Consider the following 14,573-nt stretch of genomic DNA (forward strand, 5'->3'; position numbering starts at 1 on the left):
GCACCGGCCCTCCAGGAACAAGTTTGGTGACCCCTGCCTTAAATTATCATCATCACAAACTCAAATCATCCCTTAAAAGAAGGGTTTTTGAATATTGATTGTAAAAGAAAACAACATGAGCGGTAACATAAACAGTATCCTCAAATATGTGGCTCATTACAGCTTATTATAGATTGGAAAACGTAATGAGACAACACATTTCTGTAGCTCCCTCGAGTTTTATACTCACAAGAGAACGCAGTGTAGCAACCTGGAAAGAGCTGGGTTTGGTTACAGCAACACTGACTGAAAAAAAAGAGAGAGAGAAAGAAATGACGTTTGTTGTTTAGTTTGTAGACTGACTGTCTACATGAAGATTATTAGAGCACCTTCAATGACAGATAGACTAATTAAAACAGCACAAAGATGGAATATTTGCTCTTGATGGAGGGAGTAGTTGGTTGATTTCAGTCTGTTTTCATTTAACAGCTATTGTTTGGGCTCAGATGAACAGGCCACAGTAACAAGGGTGGACTAAAAACATCAAGTTTCCAACTGAATCAGGTAAGATGATTATTGTTTATACGCTTATAAATTTGACAAACTTTTACATTTATACTAGTATTTTTTAATGTTAGAAATATAATCAAAGTGATTTCAAATTGGCAGTCATGCACAATATTTATACTGTTTAAAAATATGTAAAAAGGAAGTAGGACACAACGTACTGTGTTAATATTAAGAAATTGTCAGCATTAATGTTTACTGGTGTTTCAGCTGTTATTAGAATTTTTCCATTGCATTGCGTTTTAGGTTTAACACATATATATTAGTAAAAATAAATGGATAAAACCCTACACAAACAAAAGTACTTTTATATTTTTTGTGTTTTTATTTAGTTTAGATTGTATTTTGTATTTATTTTAAAACTAGTCATATACACTGAAAAAAAATGATTCAAAGACGATTCCTTGTTTTTACTATTTACTATAACTGTTAAATAAAATTATTATAATTATTATATTATTATAATTAAATATTAAAGTTAAATGGTTTTTAAGCAATTTGTTTGGGCTCAGTTTAAACAAACAAATTAAGTTGAACATTACTAAATTAAATTTGTTTGTTTAAATTCAACTTCTAAATTATTTTCAGAAACATTTTCAGTGTATTGGCACTGTTCTACAGCAAAATATGTTCACAATTTTTCAGAAAGATCTGTCTTTTTAACAAAATTACCAGCATAGTCTCACATAACAATTTATTTATTTATTTATTTTCCAAATTTGCAATAGGGTGAGGGTGGTGTTATGCTTAAATTGGAGCAACACCAACCTTGTCTTTACCCTGCTAAAATGGCTGCCAGAGACAGTATACAGTAGTCAACATTTGAAATGAATCAAAAATGTTTGCTTTTTTATTTTAGGACAAATGTAAAATGGTTTTAGGACAACTATGATAAAAAGTTTTGATCCGCTTCAAAAGCTGACTATACTGTATACGTTACGCAGGTTTATTTGTAATGTAATGTTATTTTGTTTTTATAACATATAGTGGTAAGTTTATATTCTTATATCATATTTGATTTTTTAATGTAGGCTATGTTAATATGTGGGGCGCCACGGTGGCGAAGTGGGTAGCATGATTGCCTCACAGCAAGAAGGTCTCTGGTTCGAGCCTCGGCTGGGTCAGTTGGCATTTCTGTGTGGAGTTTGCATGTTCTGCGCATGTTGATTTCGGGATCAATATAATAACATTAAACTAAACAGCAGATATTTTTAGTGTGATTTGACCTTACCTGTGGTGACAAAAACTAAATATATAAACTAAATATTTTTTTCTTCATAAAGTCAATTACAAATTATAATAAATGTCTTATATAGGTGCTCGAGGGTTCATGGGAGTATGCCCAACCAGTCCACATGGACTTGGAGAAGACATTTGACCATGTCCCTCGTGGTATTCTGTGGAGGGTGATCGGGGAGTGTGGGGTCAGAGGCGATCTGTTGAGGGCCGTCTCGTCCCTGTATGAACAGAGTAGGAGTTTGGTTCGCATTGCCGGCAATAAGTCAGCAATGCGAACCAAATAATAAGATTTGTTTCCAGTGCACGTTGGACTCCAGCAGGGCTGCCCCTTGTCACCAATTCTATTCATAACTTTTATGGACAGAATTTCAAGGCGCAGCCTTGCGCTGGAGGGGACCGATTCGGTGACCACAGGATCTCATCTCTGTTTTCACAGACGATGTTGTTCTGTTGGCTTCATCGAACATGGACCTTCAGCATGCACTTGGGCGGTTTGCTACCGAGTGTGATGCAGCTGGCAAGAGAATCAGCACCTCCAAGTCAGAGGCCATAGTGCTCCACTGAAAAAAGGTGGTTTGCCATCTCCAGGTTGGAGGAAAGTCCTTACCCCAGATGGAGGAGTTTAAGTATCTTGGGGTTTTTGATCACGAGTGAGGGAAGGATGGAGTGTGAAATTAACATGCGGATTGGTGCAGCGGTAGCAGTAATGCGGTTGATGTACCGGTCCATTGTGTTAAAGAAGGAGCTGAGCCAAAAGGCAAAGCTCTCGATTTACCTGTCAATCTACGTTTCTACTCTCACCTATGGTCATGAGCTTTGGGTGATAACCGAAAGGACAAGATCTCGGATACAAGCGGTCGAAATGAATTTCCTTCGAAGGGTGGCAGGGCGCACTCTTATGGACAGGGTGAGGAGCTCTGACACCCGGGAGGAACTTGGAGTAGAGCTGTTGCTCCTCCACATCGAGAGAAGTCAGCTGAGGTGGCTCGGGCATCTGTTTCGGATGCCTCCTGGATGCCTACCTGGGAGGAGGCCTCGGGGAAGACCCAGGACACGCTGGAGGGACTATGTCTCTCGGCTGGCATGGGAATGCCTCGGGAGAGTAAAGTCTGGGATTCTCTCCTAAGTCTGCTGCCCCCACGACCCGACCCTGGATAAGCGGCAGAAAATGAATGAATGAATGAATAATACAGTAATTCCAAATATGACGTCAAATTTTAATTGTACAACATAAAGATCTAAAAATTCAGTCACATCAAATAATGCGAGCGGTGTTCTGTTGCTATGGTTACATGCTGGTATGCAACTTTTGATCGTGACCGATTTTTGTGTGCTTGCATAAAGTAAAAGAAGTAGTTGAAAAGTTAGGACTAAATTGATAAGTTATAAAACTGTTGTTTTTTTTATTTCATATTAATTTAGTTATTAATATTTATGTTTGTGACTCATTAAAGTGGTGGTCCAGAGTGTATTCTTAAGATTTTGTTGTGTTTATAAGATGCAAAGCAATGTCTGCTCATGCTTTATTTGTAGAAAATCAGGTTATTTGTTCATACATCTTATTTTGATCATATACAGCTCAGCTAACATGAAAACGACTGTCATATTTCCTAGTTCCTCTGAAAGCCCGCCCTCAAGAGGCTCTGATTGGTCAGCTAACATAATGTGCTGTGATTCGCGGATCGGCTCCAGGACACGTCTTTGTTATAACATTACAGCACATGTGGCCACGCCCCTTTGCTGCATGACGTGTATGCTCGTAACCTGAAGAGATTATGATCTCACTGACCCGGATGTATTTTTTTGTACTCCTCAAGTTTCATTTGCTGTGGGCTTTGCTAAGCTAACTCTGTAATAGCCAATGTCTTTTTTTTTAACATTGAACTTTGAGCGTCTTACATTCAGAGATGTTGTTTATGTTCACACAGCTACATTACACATCAACTAATGTTTAAAGTATGATATCGTAGTGGACCACCCCTTTAAATAATTAAATTATCAGTAGGTTATTCTGTGTTAGTGTTTGTGTTATTAATTATTCACCACCATGCCGTCCCAATCCCCTGAGAACTTTGTTCATCTTCAGAACACAAATGAAGATATTTTAGATTAAATCGAGAGCTCCCTCATCTTTCATAGACAGCAAGGGTCCAAAGGAGCCAAAAACACTGTCAAAACATTCAGCTTCAGGGGTTGAGCTGTAATCATATGAACACTTTTGTGCTACAAAACATTTTAAAATGACTATGTTTGCTAAAATGTCCTCTCGTCAGCTGCATGAGATGTTCACCAATGCTTAATTGCCATGCGATCAGATTTTCCCTCCGATGAAGTTCTGTGTGTGGGGGCGACACGGTGGCTCAGTAATTAGCACTGTCACCTCACAGCAAGAGGGTCGCTGGTTCAAGTCCCAGCTGGGCCAGCTGGTATTTTATGTGTGGAGTTTGCATGTTCTCCCCTTGTTGGTGTGGGTTTCCTCCGGTTTCCCTCACAGTCCAAAGACATGAGCTACAGGTGAATTGAATGAACTAAATTGGCTGTAGTATGTGTGAATAAGAATGTGTGGGTGTTTTCCAGCACTGGGTTGCAGCTGGAAGGGCATCCACTGTGTAAAACATTGGCTGGATAAGTTGGCGGTTCATTCCGCTGTGGTGACCCCTGATTAAAAAAGGGACTAAGCTAAAGGAAAATTAATGAATGAAGTTCATTGTCAAACAATTATTGACACTGTCCTGTAGTGTGACTTCAGTGACGACGAGTGTCAATTCAAGAACCAATAGGAGCGCTGAATCTGCTGAACTTTCTCAAACATCTCAAAACAGCTCTGATCTGTTTTTTTTTTTATTATGGAGGCACGCTGTCAGCAAAATTGCAGCTACAAATTGTTTATGTTTGCCTTGTAGGTATAATGTCAAAATATGGGTTACTAAAAGTATTGATGACGTCAAACTTTCTGTGAGTTTTCCTGCATGTTCTTGTGTGAAGCATCTTTACTGTTTATGACAATTCAGATCTTCCAGTGTGTCAAGGATCATGTGCGTGCAGTCTGACATGCTAAAATCTAGTGTAAGCCGGGCTTAACGAGAATACGACGTAATGTCTGTAGTCTGTAGTAAATGTGCACCCTCTCCTCTCCAAAGCTTTTTGTTGTTGATTTTTTTGCATTTTTGGTGCACAAAATTGTTCTTGGAGCTTCATTTGATTTCAGTTGAACCTTTACAGTTAAAGGTGCAGTATGTAAGTTTGACACCCTGTGGTTGAACTAGGCATTGCATTCCTGGATCAAAACAAACGGTTGTCAAATTAAGGACCAAGCGAGTTTAAAGCCTCTTTCACACTGCCTGCGAGAGCAGCGCTTGAGCAGAGCGTGGTTTTCTGACGTCCATGTCAACAGATTAGAGATTTCAGAGCAGAGCATGGGCATCGCTGAAGCAGCAGTGCCCTGTTAGTTTCGGTGCTGGGTCTATTTTTGCTGTGCTGCTCCCGCTTAATTAAAGTGACAGTGCATTGATAATGACCAAAACACATTGAATGACAGTAAAAAGTAACATTCATTCATTCATACATTTTCTTTTCGGCTTAGTCCCTTTATTAATCCGGGGTCACCACAGCGGAATGAACCACCTAAAAAGTAGCAATTTTAGCCAATAACTGCATGGATAATATCCACTGATTTTGAAATAGTCAATCAAATGAACTTCAACGATTAAAAACCGCAACAAATATTTATTTGGGCCCGAACTAAAAGATGAAATTTAAAAGCATTTTTGTATTAGTTTTGAAGTTGCACATTAGTTTGATCATGAATAAATATCATCATAATTATTCTGTATATATATATTATTAGAACTATAGGCCTACATTATCCTGACAATCAAAAATAAAAAGACATGATATCACAGGTGTTTGTCTTCTGACCGTGTGCACCTGAAAAGACATGAATGACACTCCTCAGAGCTTGAGAAGCAAACAGTCCTTTATGATCTATATAATTTGTAAAATAAAGAGTTGCAGGTTAAGGAAACAGCATAAGAGGAAGTTGCCGAAATGTAATTGGCTAAACTGACAGTGGGCGGGTTAAGGGACCAAAATAAAGACAGCTGTTCCGGCACGTAACTCCCATTTTCAAAGCTGAATACCTGACTTCAGCAATGTTTTTCAGATAAACAAGAATGTTTACTTCTTCTGCAAACATTTTATGATATTTTTATGTTGTAGAAGAGTCAAAAACTGACATACAACATCTTTAAAGAGCCCCTATTTTGCATTATAAAAGGTACTATTTTGGTTTTGGGGCTCTCCAATAACAGGCTGACATGCATGCAAGATCAAAACTTCTATCGTCTCATAATATGCATTATTTACCTAATTATTCCAATGACTTCCATATGAATCGTTCGGCGATTCATTTGTTCCCAAACCCCTCTTTTGGGTGAGAAACACCCACCACGGCTATGGAGTAGCAGAGTATGCGACAGCTTAAATGCAGGAGTGCATTAAAGCAATGCAGTTAAACACCAGCATATTACTCTACTCTTAAACCTAACCCCAAGTAATAACAACGACACACATTCAGTATTGATCCACACAGTGGCAAAAACTGAACTACAGTATTTTGAAAATTGACTGAGCATGTGAGGAACAGCTGATAGTGAAACGCGCTTAAATTGGTAAAGGAAGAGGCACGCGTCACATTTTTAACATGGTTTTGGACGCAGCATGTGAATAGCCCCATGACGATTTAACACTAGAGATACATTACAAGCAGTGATCTATAACAGATACATGATTACAAGCCAAGCAGAGCGATTACAAGTTACAACACATATTTTGCAAACTACAGAAAAGGAGGCAACAATTTTTTATGACACTTACATATTATGATCCGGACCAAGAAGAAACTGGTCCATATGAACTGTAAAAATTGCTGACAAAGTCCCTGTCAAAGTCTGACATAGTCCTATACATAATAGTCTCTGCTGCTCCTTCGTTTAATAGCAAATGGCCGATGAATCCTGCATGGCAGCGTAGGTTATTGTATCAAAAATCTGAAAAATTACAGGAACAAACAGCACTAGGCTATACTTTGGTATCGTTGTGAAAATAGCTTTAACCCTAGTTTCCCCACAGCCGAATCTCCATCTGTCAGTGATCATCATCTTGACGTCATGATCAGTCCTGTGATTCCTGCGCCTCCGCTATTGTGTCTGAAAGGAAAGCGCGTTCACATTTTACTGGAACTGGAACTACATATTTAGTGATGTACCATATCGACGTTGGCACGTTCAAGCAAAAGATCCGAACCCAACTTGATACATTTATTCGACTCTGAGAATCAATAGTTTTAAACACGGTGCACTTTCAGATTTAATACTCAGCTGGATGTTTTCAATCACTTAGAGCTGTGTTAAGGCCCGTGCACACTAAGACGTTTTTTGCTCGCGTTTTCCGTCGACGTTTAACGCCTCTTGACTAAATAACGTGCGTCATTGTGATCGTGCACACCAACGCGCAAAACGCCAGGCGCAAATGCGTCATTTAAAAAAAAACGCCTCATGCTTGTTTTTTTGTTTTGATATGCCGCGTCAAAATCTTCTCCACCAATCAGATTGGCACTTTTGCTCATGTGCACTGAGGCGCTCAAGCGTAAAACTGTCAACGCGAGCACACATTGAAAAAGATGCCCAGAGGCGATATGAACGTGGAGCTGCTTATTGCACTGGTGAACAATAATCATTTCTAGAGCATTTCTTCATCGAGCTGGAGCTGCTGCTTGAACCATCCATGCTTGTTCGAGTCACCAGTAAGTTTACCAATAAGCGTGTGAACTTCATCCCCTCCTCTTCTTCTGTGTTATAAGCGGGTGTCAGAAGCTTAAAGTTGTGTAGCGCCATCTAACATCAAGGAGTGATTTTGCATACTCTTCTGCTTGACGCCAGTGAAAAGCGATTGGGTTTGAATACGGAAAAACGTCTTGTAAAATGCCGACGGTAAACGCAAATAAAAAGGTGTGTAGGAGCCTTTACACTGCTTGGAAGATTATTTTCAAAAACCCATAATAGGGGCGCTTTAACAGTTGCATGTTTTTGATTCTTTTTCTAAACTTTGAGGGTCCCGGGAACATTTGCTCTTTATGGAAGTGTAACGGAGGCCAGTTAGTGTGTGCTGTGCAGGTAAACCTCACTCCTTTGACCTCTAAAGGTGCTCTAGCGACAGACGCTAGAGGCCATGGTCTTTAGCCTCCTTGGTAGAGCAACCGACTCTCATGCGGAGGGTCGCCGGTTCGATACCAGCTCGGAGCGGGTTGGGTGGTTGTAGGACCGACGGGGTTACATTGGTGCTGTGACCCAGATGGGAGTGAGGTTTAGCGGGGTGAGTGTAACAGAGGCCAGGTAGTGTGTGCTGTGCAGGTAAACCTCACTCCTCTGACCTCTAAACGTGCTCTAGCGACAGATGCTAGAGGCCATGATCTTTAGCCTCCTTGGTAAAGCAACCGACTCCCATGCGGAAGGTCGCTGGTTCGATACCAGCTCAAAGCGGGTTGGGTGTGGTTATAGGACGGCGGGGTTACAGAAGAAGAGGGAGCTCTCGGATTTCATCTGAAACACTTTCATTTGTGTTATGATGATGAACTAAGCTTTCAGGTGACTGGAACAGCGTGAGGGTGAATCTTTAATAACTGCATTTTCTTTTTTTGGCTGAACTAATCTTTTAACAGTGCTTTCCCACATCTAACTTGCCTTGTTTTTGCTGTGTTGTTGTTATATTTTAAGGATGTGGAGGAGCAGCTGGAGATGTGTTCGCCATGGAAACGGAGCCAAAGACCGTTAAGGAATGACAGACTGAATCTCTCCGGTGTGTTTCTCCTCAAACCCGAGCGGAATAAACTCGGACGACCGTGACGGATCTTCCGCTGCTTGCAGTATTACTCGTCAAGCATCTCTAGAGCTCCAGTATGTCGGCGAACGGGACCCAGGACCGTCCGGTTACAGTGGCAGAGCCGCACACTAGTGGAGGCGCGCAGGAAAGGACTGTGCGTGCTCCCGGTGTCTGTCCGTCTCTCCTGCGCTTCCTGCGACTCAGGTTCACCCCGGAGTCTCTCGAGAAAATTTATCAGACTTATTTTCTGCGGCAGCGGCAGGAGACGTTACTTGTGTTGATCGTGTTCGCAGCACTGTTCAACGGCTATGTGATCATCATGTGCGCGGTTGTTTACTCTCCGGATAAACTGAACACGCTCGCAGTTGCGGCAGGTGGGCTGGCGTCGGATATTCTGCTCTACATCACATCCCGGTTTCGTTTGCTCCCGGTGCACGTGTCCGCATGCCTCGTGCCGTACGCGCTGTGGCTGCTCATCATGGTCCACGTGCTGTGCTACTTCAGCTTAAACTTCGCTGGGTTTTACGCCGCCGGTGACACGGTGGGATGGCAGACGTTTTTCATCTTCTCCTTCTTTCTCACGCTCCCGCTGCCACTCGCGCCCATTGTGTTACTGAGCGTGTTCTCTTGCTGCGCGCACACGCTGCTGCTGGGATTCACAATATCGCTGAGAAACCAAGACAAACTGCAGCTATCAGTGCTGATCAGACAGGTAACACATACACACTGGAAAACAACATAATTAAATAACACGATGATAAGAATGTTTGGCATACTTTAATATCAGCACTTTTTAAAAATTTTTTTTGCTTGCAAATGTGTATATAAATACAGTATACAGATTTTAATGTTTAATTTTTTTATTTAATCGCTGAAGTTGATACTTTTGCTAACTTCAAGTATGATACATTACATTTATTAAAAGTAAAGACATGCATAATTTTACAAAAGAATATATATATATATATATATATATATATATATATATATATATATATATATATATATATATATACACACACACACACACACACACACACACACACACAGTGCATCCGGAAAGTATTCATAGCGCTTCATTTTGTCCAATTTTTTTATGTTACAGCCTTATTCCAAAATGGATTCAATTAATTAATTTCCTTAAAATCTTCCCTCTATTCTGACTAGTCTTCCAGTTCCTGCTGCTAAAAAACATCCTTAAAGCATGATGCTGCCACCACCATACTTCACTCTAGGGATGGTATTAGCCTGCTGATGAACGGTGCCTGGTTTCTCAAAACAAAACGCCTGGCATTCACTCAATTTTAGTCTCATCAGAGTAGAGAATTTTGTTTCTTATGGTCTGAGAGACCTTCCGATGCCTTTTGGCAAATTCCAGGCGGGGAGTTGCTTCCGTCTGGCCACTCTACCATACAGACCTGATTGGTGAATTGCTGCACAGAAGAACGCTGGAGCTCAGAAAGAGTGACCATCGGGTTATTGATCACCTCCCTGACTAAGGCCCTTCTCCACCGATCACTCAGCTTAGATGGCCGGCCAGCTCTAGGAAGAGTCCTGGTGGTTCCAAATATCTTCCACTTATGGATGATGGAGGCCACTGTGCTCGTTGGAACTTTCACAGCAGCAGAAATGTTTCTGTAACCTTCCTCAGCCTTGTGCCTTTAGACAATCCTGTCTCTGAGGTCTACAGACAATTCCATTGTCTTCATGCTTAGTTTGTGTTTTGGCATGCACTGTCAACCCTGGGACCTTATATAGACAGGTGTATGCCTTTTCAAATCATGTCCAATCAACTGAATTTATTACAGGTGAACTCCAATGAAGCTGCTAAAACATCTCAAGAATGATCAGTGGAAACAGATTGTACCTGAGCTCAATTTAGAGCTTCAAGGCAAAGGCTGTTAATACTGATGTACATATTGTTGTTTATTTTATTTTAGTTTTTTTTATCTTTAATAAATTTGCAACAATTTCAAAAACTCTTTTGTCACATTGTGTTTATAATGGGTATTGTGTTTAGAATTTAGAGGAAATAAATTAATCAATCCATTTTGGAATGAGACTGTAACATAAACAAATGTGGAAAAAGTGAAGCGCTATCAATATTTAACAGATGCACTGGTTTTACTAACACAAACAAACAATGAACAAAACTTTTATTACAGCCTCAAATCTTCTTTGTTAACGCTAGTTAATGGAAATAAAGTTGTTTATTGGTAATTTGTCAGTTCACAGTGCATTAACCAATATTATGCGTTTTGATTTTAATAATGCATTAGTAAATGTTGAACTATGATTAATAAATGCTTTATTAGTTCATTGTAATAAATTCATTAGCTAACATTGACTAATGAAATCTTGTTGGAAAGTGTGACCAAAACATTTGCCTGACCTGAAACTTCTGCCTAATTCAAAACCTGATTCATGACAACAGAGGCTTTGCAAGAGAAACATGTGACATGTTTGATGTCATAAAGGCGGAGCTTAAAGGAGGATCTGATGTAATATATCAATTAAATCTTTTTTACGTTGACATCATAGGACAGTTTCAGCCATATCAAAAAACATCATTGTTCTCTTTCTGTAAACGCTCACCGGCCACTTTATTAGGTACACCCGTCCAACTGCTCGTTGACGCAAATTTCTAATCAGCCAATCACATGGCAGCATATCGATACACTTAGGCATGTAGACATGGTCAAGACGATCTGCTGCAGTCCAAACCGAGCATCAGAACGGGGAAGGAAGATGATTTAAGTGACTTTGAACGTGGGATGATTGTTAATGCCAGACGAGCTGGTCTGAGTATTTAGGAAACTGCTGATCTACTGGGATTTTCACGCACAACCATCTCTAGGGTTTACAGAGAATGGTGAGAATAAGAGGAAATATCCAGTAAGCGTCAGTTCTGAGGGTGTAAATGCCTTTCTGATGCCAGAGGTCAGAGGAGAATGGCCAGACTGATTCCAGCTGATAGAAAGGCAACAGTAACTCAAATAACAACTCGTTACAACCGAGGTCTGCAGAAGAGCATCTCTGAACACACAACACGTCCAACCTTGAGGCAGATGGGGTACAGCAGCAGAAGACCACACCGGGAGCCACTTCTGACAGCTAAGAACAGGAAACTGAGGCTACAATTCACACAGGCCCACCAAAATTGGACAATAGAAGATTGGAAAAACGTTGCCTGGTCTGATGAGTCTCGACTTATGCTGCAACAACATGGAAGCATGGATCCATCCTGCCGTGTATAAATGGTTCAGGCTGGTGATTGGGGTGTAATGGTGTGGGGGATATTTTCTTGGCACACTTTGGGTCCATTAGTACCAACTGAGCATCGTGTCAAGGCCACAGTCTACCTGAGTATTGTTGCTGACCATGTCCATCCCATTATGACCAAAATGTACCCATATTCTGATGGCTACTTCCAGCAGGATAACGCGCCATGTCATAAAATGTGAATAATCTCAGACTGGTTTCTTGAACATGACAATGAGTTCACTGTAGTCAAATGGCCTCCACAGTCACCAGAGCTCAATCCAATAAAGCACCTTTGGGATATGGTGGAATGGGAGATCCGCATCATGGATGACACATCTGCAGCAACTGCGTGATGCTATCATGTCAATATGGAGCAAAATCTCTGAGGAATTTTTCCAGTACTTTGTTAAATCTGTACCCCGAAGATTTAAGGCAGTTCTGAAGCCAAAATCAGGATCCTGCCCAGTACTAGTAGGGTGTACCTAATAAAGTGGCTGGTGGGTGCATATATGCATGTGTGCATATTAAATTCAAAGTGACACAAGTGTGTTGTTTCTTGCAGCTCGTGGCGAATCTGATGCTGTATTTTGGTGCCATGCTGGTGGGTGTGATGTCATATTTCATGGCTGACCGTAAATACCGCACAGCGTTTCTAGAGGCCAAACAGTCTCTGGAAGTCAGTCTCACGCTGAAGGAACAGAGTCAACAACAGGTACGCACACAAACACACTCGCATCAGTTTAATAGGTTATTAACTGGACCGGATGCCTGAGTTTAAGGCTCAGTCTGTGAGATTAATGAACGTGTAGAGATGCTCTAATTGGGCACAGTGGTAAAGCTCTGCCCTGGGGCCCATGTGTCCTGTTACCTGTTATTGGCACATCTGAGCAGATCTCCAGGCAAGGACGCACTGTACACACACACACACACACACACACACACACACTGTTGTCACTCTTATTGCAGTAATGAAGTCATTCCCCAGGCTGTTGTTATTGTGACAGCAGTGCCACTAAAGACCCAAGAGTCCAAATCTGCCATTGCACATTATTTTATAGTGGTCACACAGTACATACAAAACCTAAATTTAAAGGAACAACCCACTTTTTTGAAAATAGGCTCATTTTACAAATGACCTATAGTTGAATAGTTTAGTTTTATCGTTGTCAAATCCATTCAGCCAATCTCTGGGTCTGGCGGGAGCAATGTTAGCTTAGCATAACATATTGAATCGCATTAGACCGTTAGCATCCAATTCAAAAAGATTTTTAAAAAAAAGTTTTAAAATAATTTTTCTACTTAAAGCTTGACGGAAATGGAACAATGTACATTTTCCAGGTCGATGTGGCTAGGAACTATACTCCCATTCTGATGTAATAATCAAGGAACTTAAACTAGTACTTTTACTAGTTATTTAGTGCTTTTTGGACTGAAGGGCTGCAGACAAAGGCCCAGTATAATATTTAATTTCACTTAAAAATGCAAAAAATGTGTTTTTATTTTTTGTTTTTGTTTTTTGAAGGCACTTTATTGCATTTGGAATGTTTTCTGCTATTTATATATTTGCAATATGAATATAGTTTCGCAAGATGACTATTTAATATGCAATAAAATGTACAAAATTCTTTAAAAAATATATTACATTAATATAAAATATTAATTTATACAAAATAAAATATTTCCCTGTACGGCGGCGCAGTAGAGCAGTTGGTAGCACTGTCACCTGACAGCAAGAAGGTCCCTGCAGTTTGGTCTGTGTGGAGTTTGCATGTTCTCCTCGTGTTCGCGTGGGTTTCCTTCGGGTGGTCCTGTTTCCTCAGAAGTCCAAACGCATGCGCTATAGGTGAATTGGGTAAGCTAAATTGTCAGTAGTGTGTGTGTGTGTGAATGAGGGTGTATGGGTGTTTCCCAGTGATGGGTTGCAGCTGGAAGGGCATCACTGTGTAAAAGATATGCTGAAGAAGTTACTAAAGGTACTAAGCCGAAGAAAATTTAATGAATGAATAAAATATAATAGTGGCATTGTTTAATATGAATTTAAGTTTTAGGATTACTTTGATGAAATATATAGTCTAAGATACTATAGAAAATATAGGCTACCATAGTAATTTACAGTAAATACTACAGTAGAACCATAGTATAGTAGAGTAGGCTACTTGAATAAGTCTGATGTCGTGATTCTATAGTTGCAAAACAAATATAACAAACATAAACAAATTATTCCATATTGCACACTCAAAGAAATGCTGGGTTATTTAAACATAAATTTGGTTTAATAAGGACTAATCCAAGCACTGGGTCCAAATTTGGTCATATTTATTTGATTAAAAAAATTAACCCAGTAGTTGGTGCATATTACACCCAGAATAAATTAAATTGCTTATGAAAACAATGTAACATAAATACCAGCGATTTGTGTGTTTCGGTGGAGTCTAACATTATTGAAGTATAGAAATTCAGTAATCAAATGCAAGAAAACACTTTCTACAATCTTCATTGTTTAAATAAACTATTAATCTTTGTTAAAGTGGTAAACTTTAAAATGTATTGTGTCCAAATCATACCTGTCAACATCGGGATGTGAAAATAAGGGATATGCACACCATAATAAGGGGTTTCTTTACTGTATAAACTTACACATTCTG

General features: G+C 40.0%; 1 protein-coding gene across 1 annotated transcript in view; it reads left to right on the forward strand.

The window, feature by feature from the left end:
* The first annotated feature begins 67 nt into the window (after positions 1-67).
* The window catches only part of adcy3b (adenylate cyclase 3b), a 45,614-nt gene continuing 31,108 nt past the window's right edge, over positions 68-14,573 (forward strand). Inside the window, exons 1-3 of the mRNA XM_068215702.2 lie at positions 68-543; positions 8,559-9,376; positions 12,491-12,640. Coding sequence (XP_068071803.1) covers positions 8,741-9,376; positions 12,491-12,640 — 786 coding nt within the window. The 5' untranslated portion in view covers positions 68-543; positions 8,559-8,740. The remainder of the gene's footprint in view (positions 544-8,558; positions 9,377-12,490; positions 12,641-14,573) is intronic.

The sequence above is a fragment of the Danio rerio genome, chromosome 20 (assembly GCF_049306965.1).
Source record: "Danio rerio strain Tuebingen ecotype United States chromosome 20, GRCz12tu, whole genome shotgun sequence".
Lineage (NCBI taxonomy): Eukaryota > Metazoa > Chordata > Actinopteri > Cypriniformes > Danionidae > Danio > Danio rerio.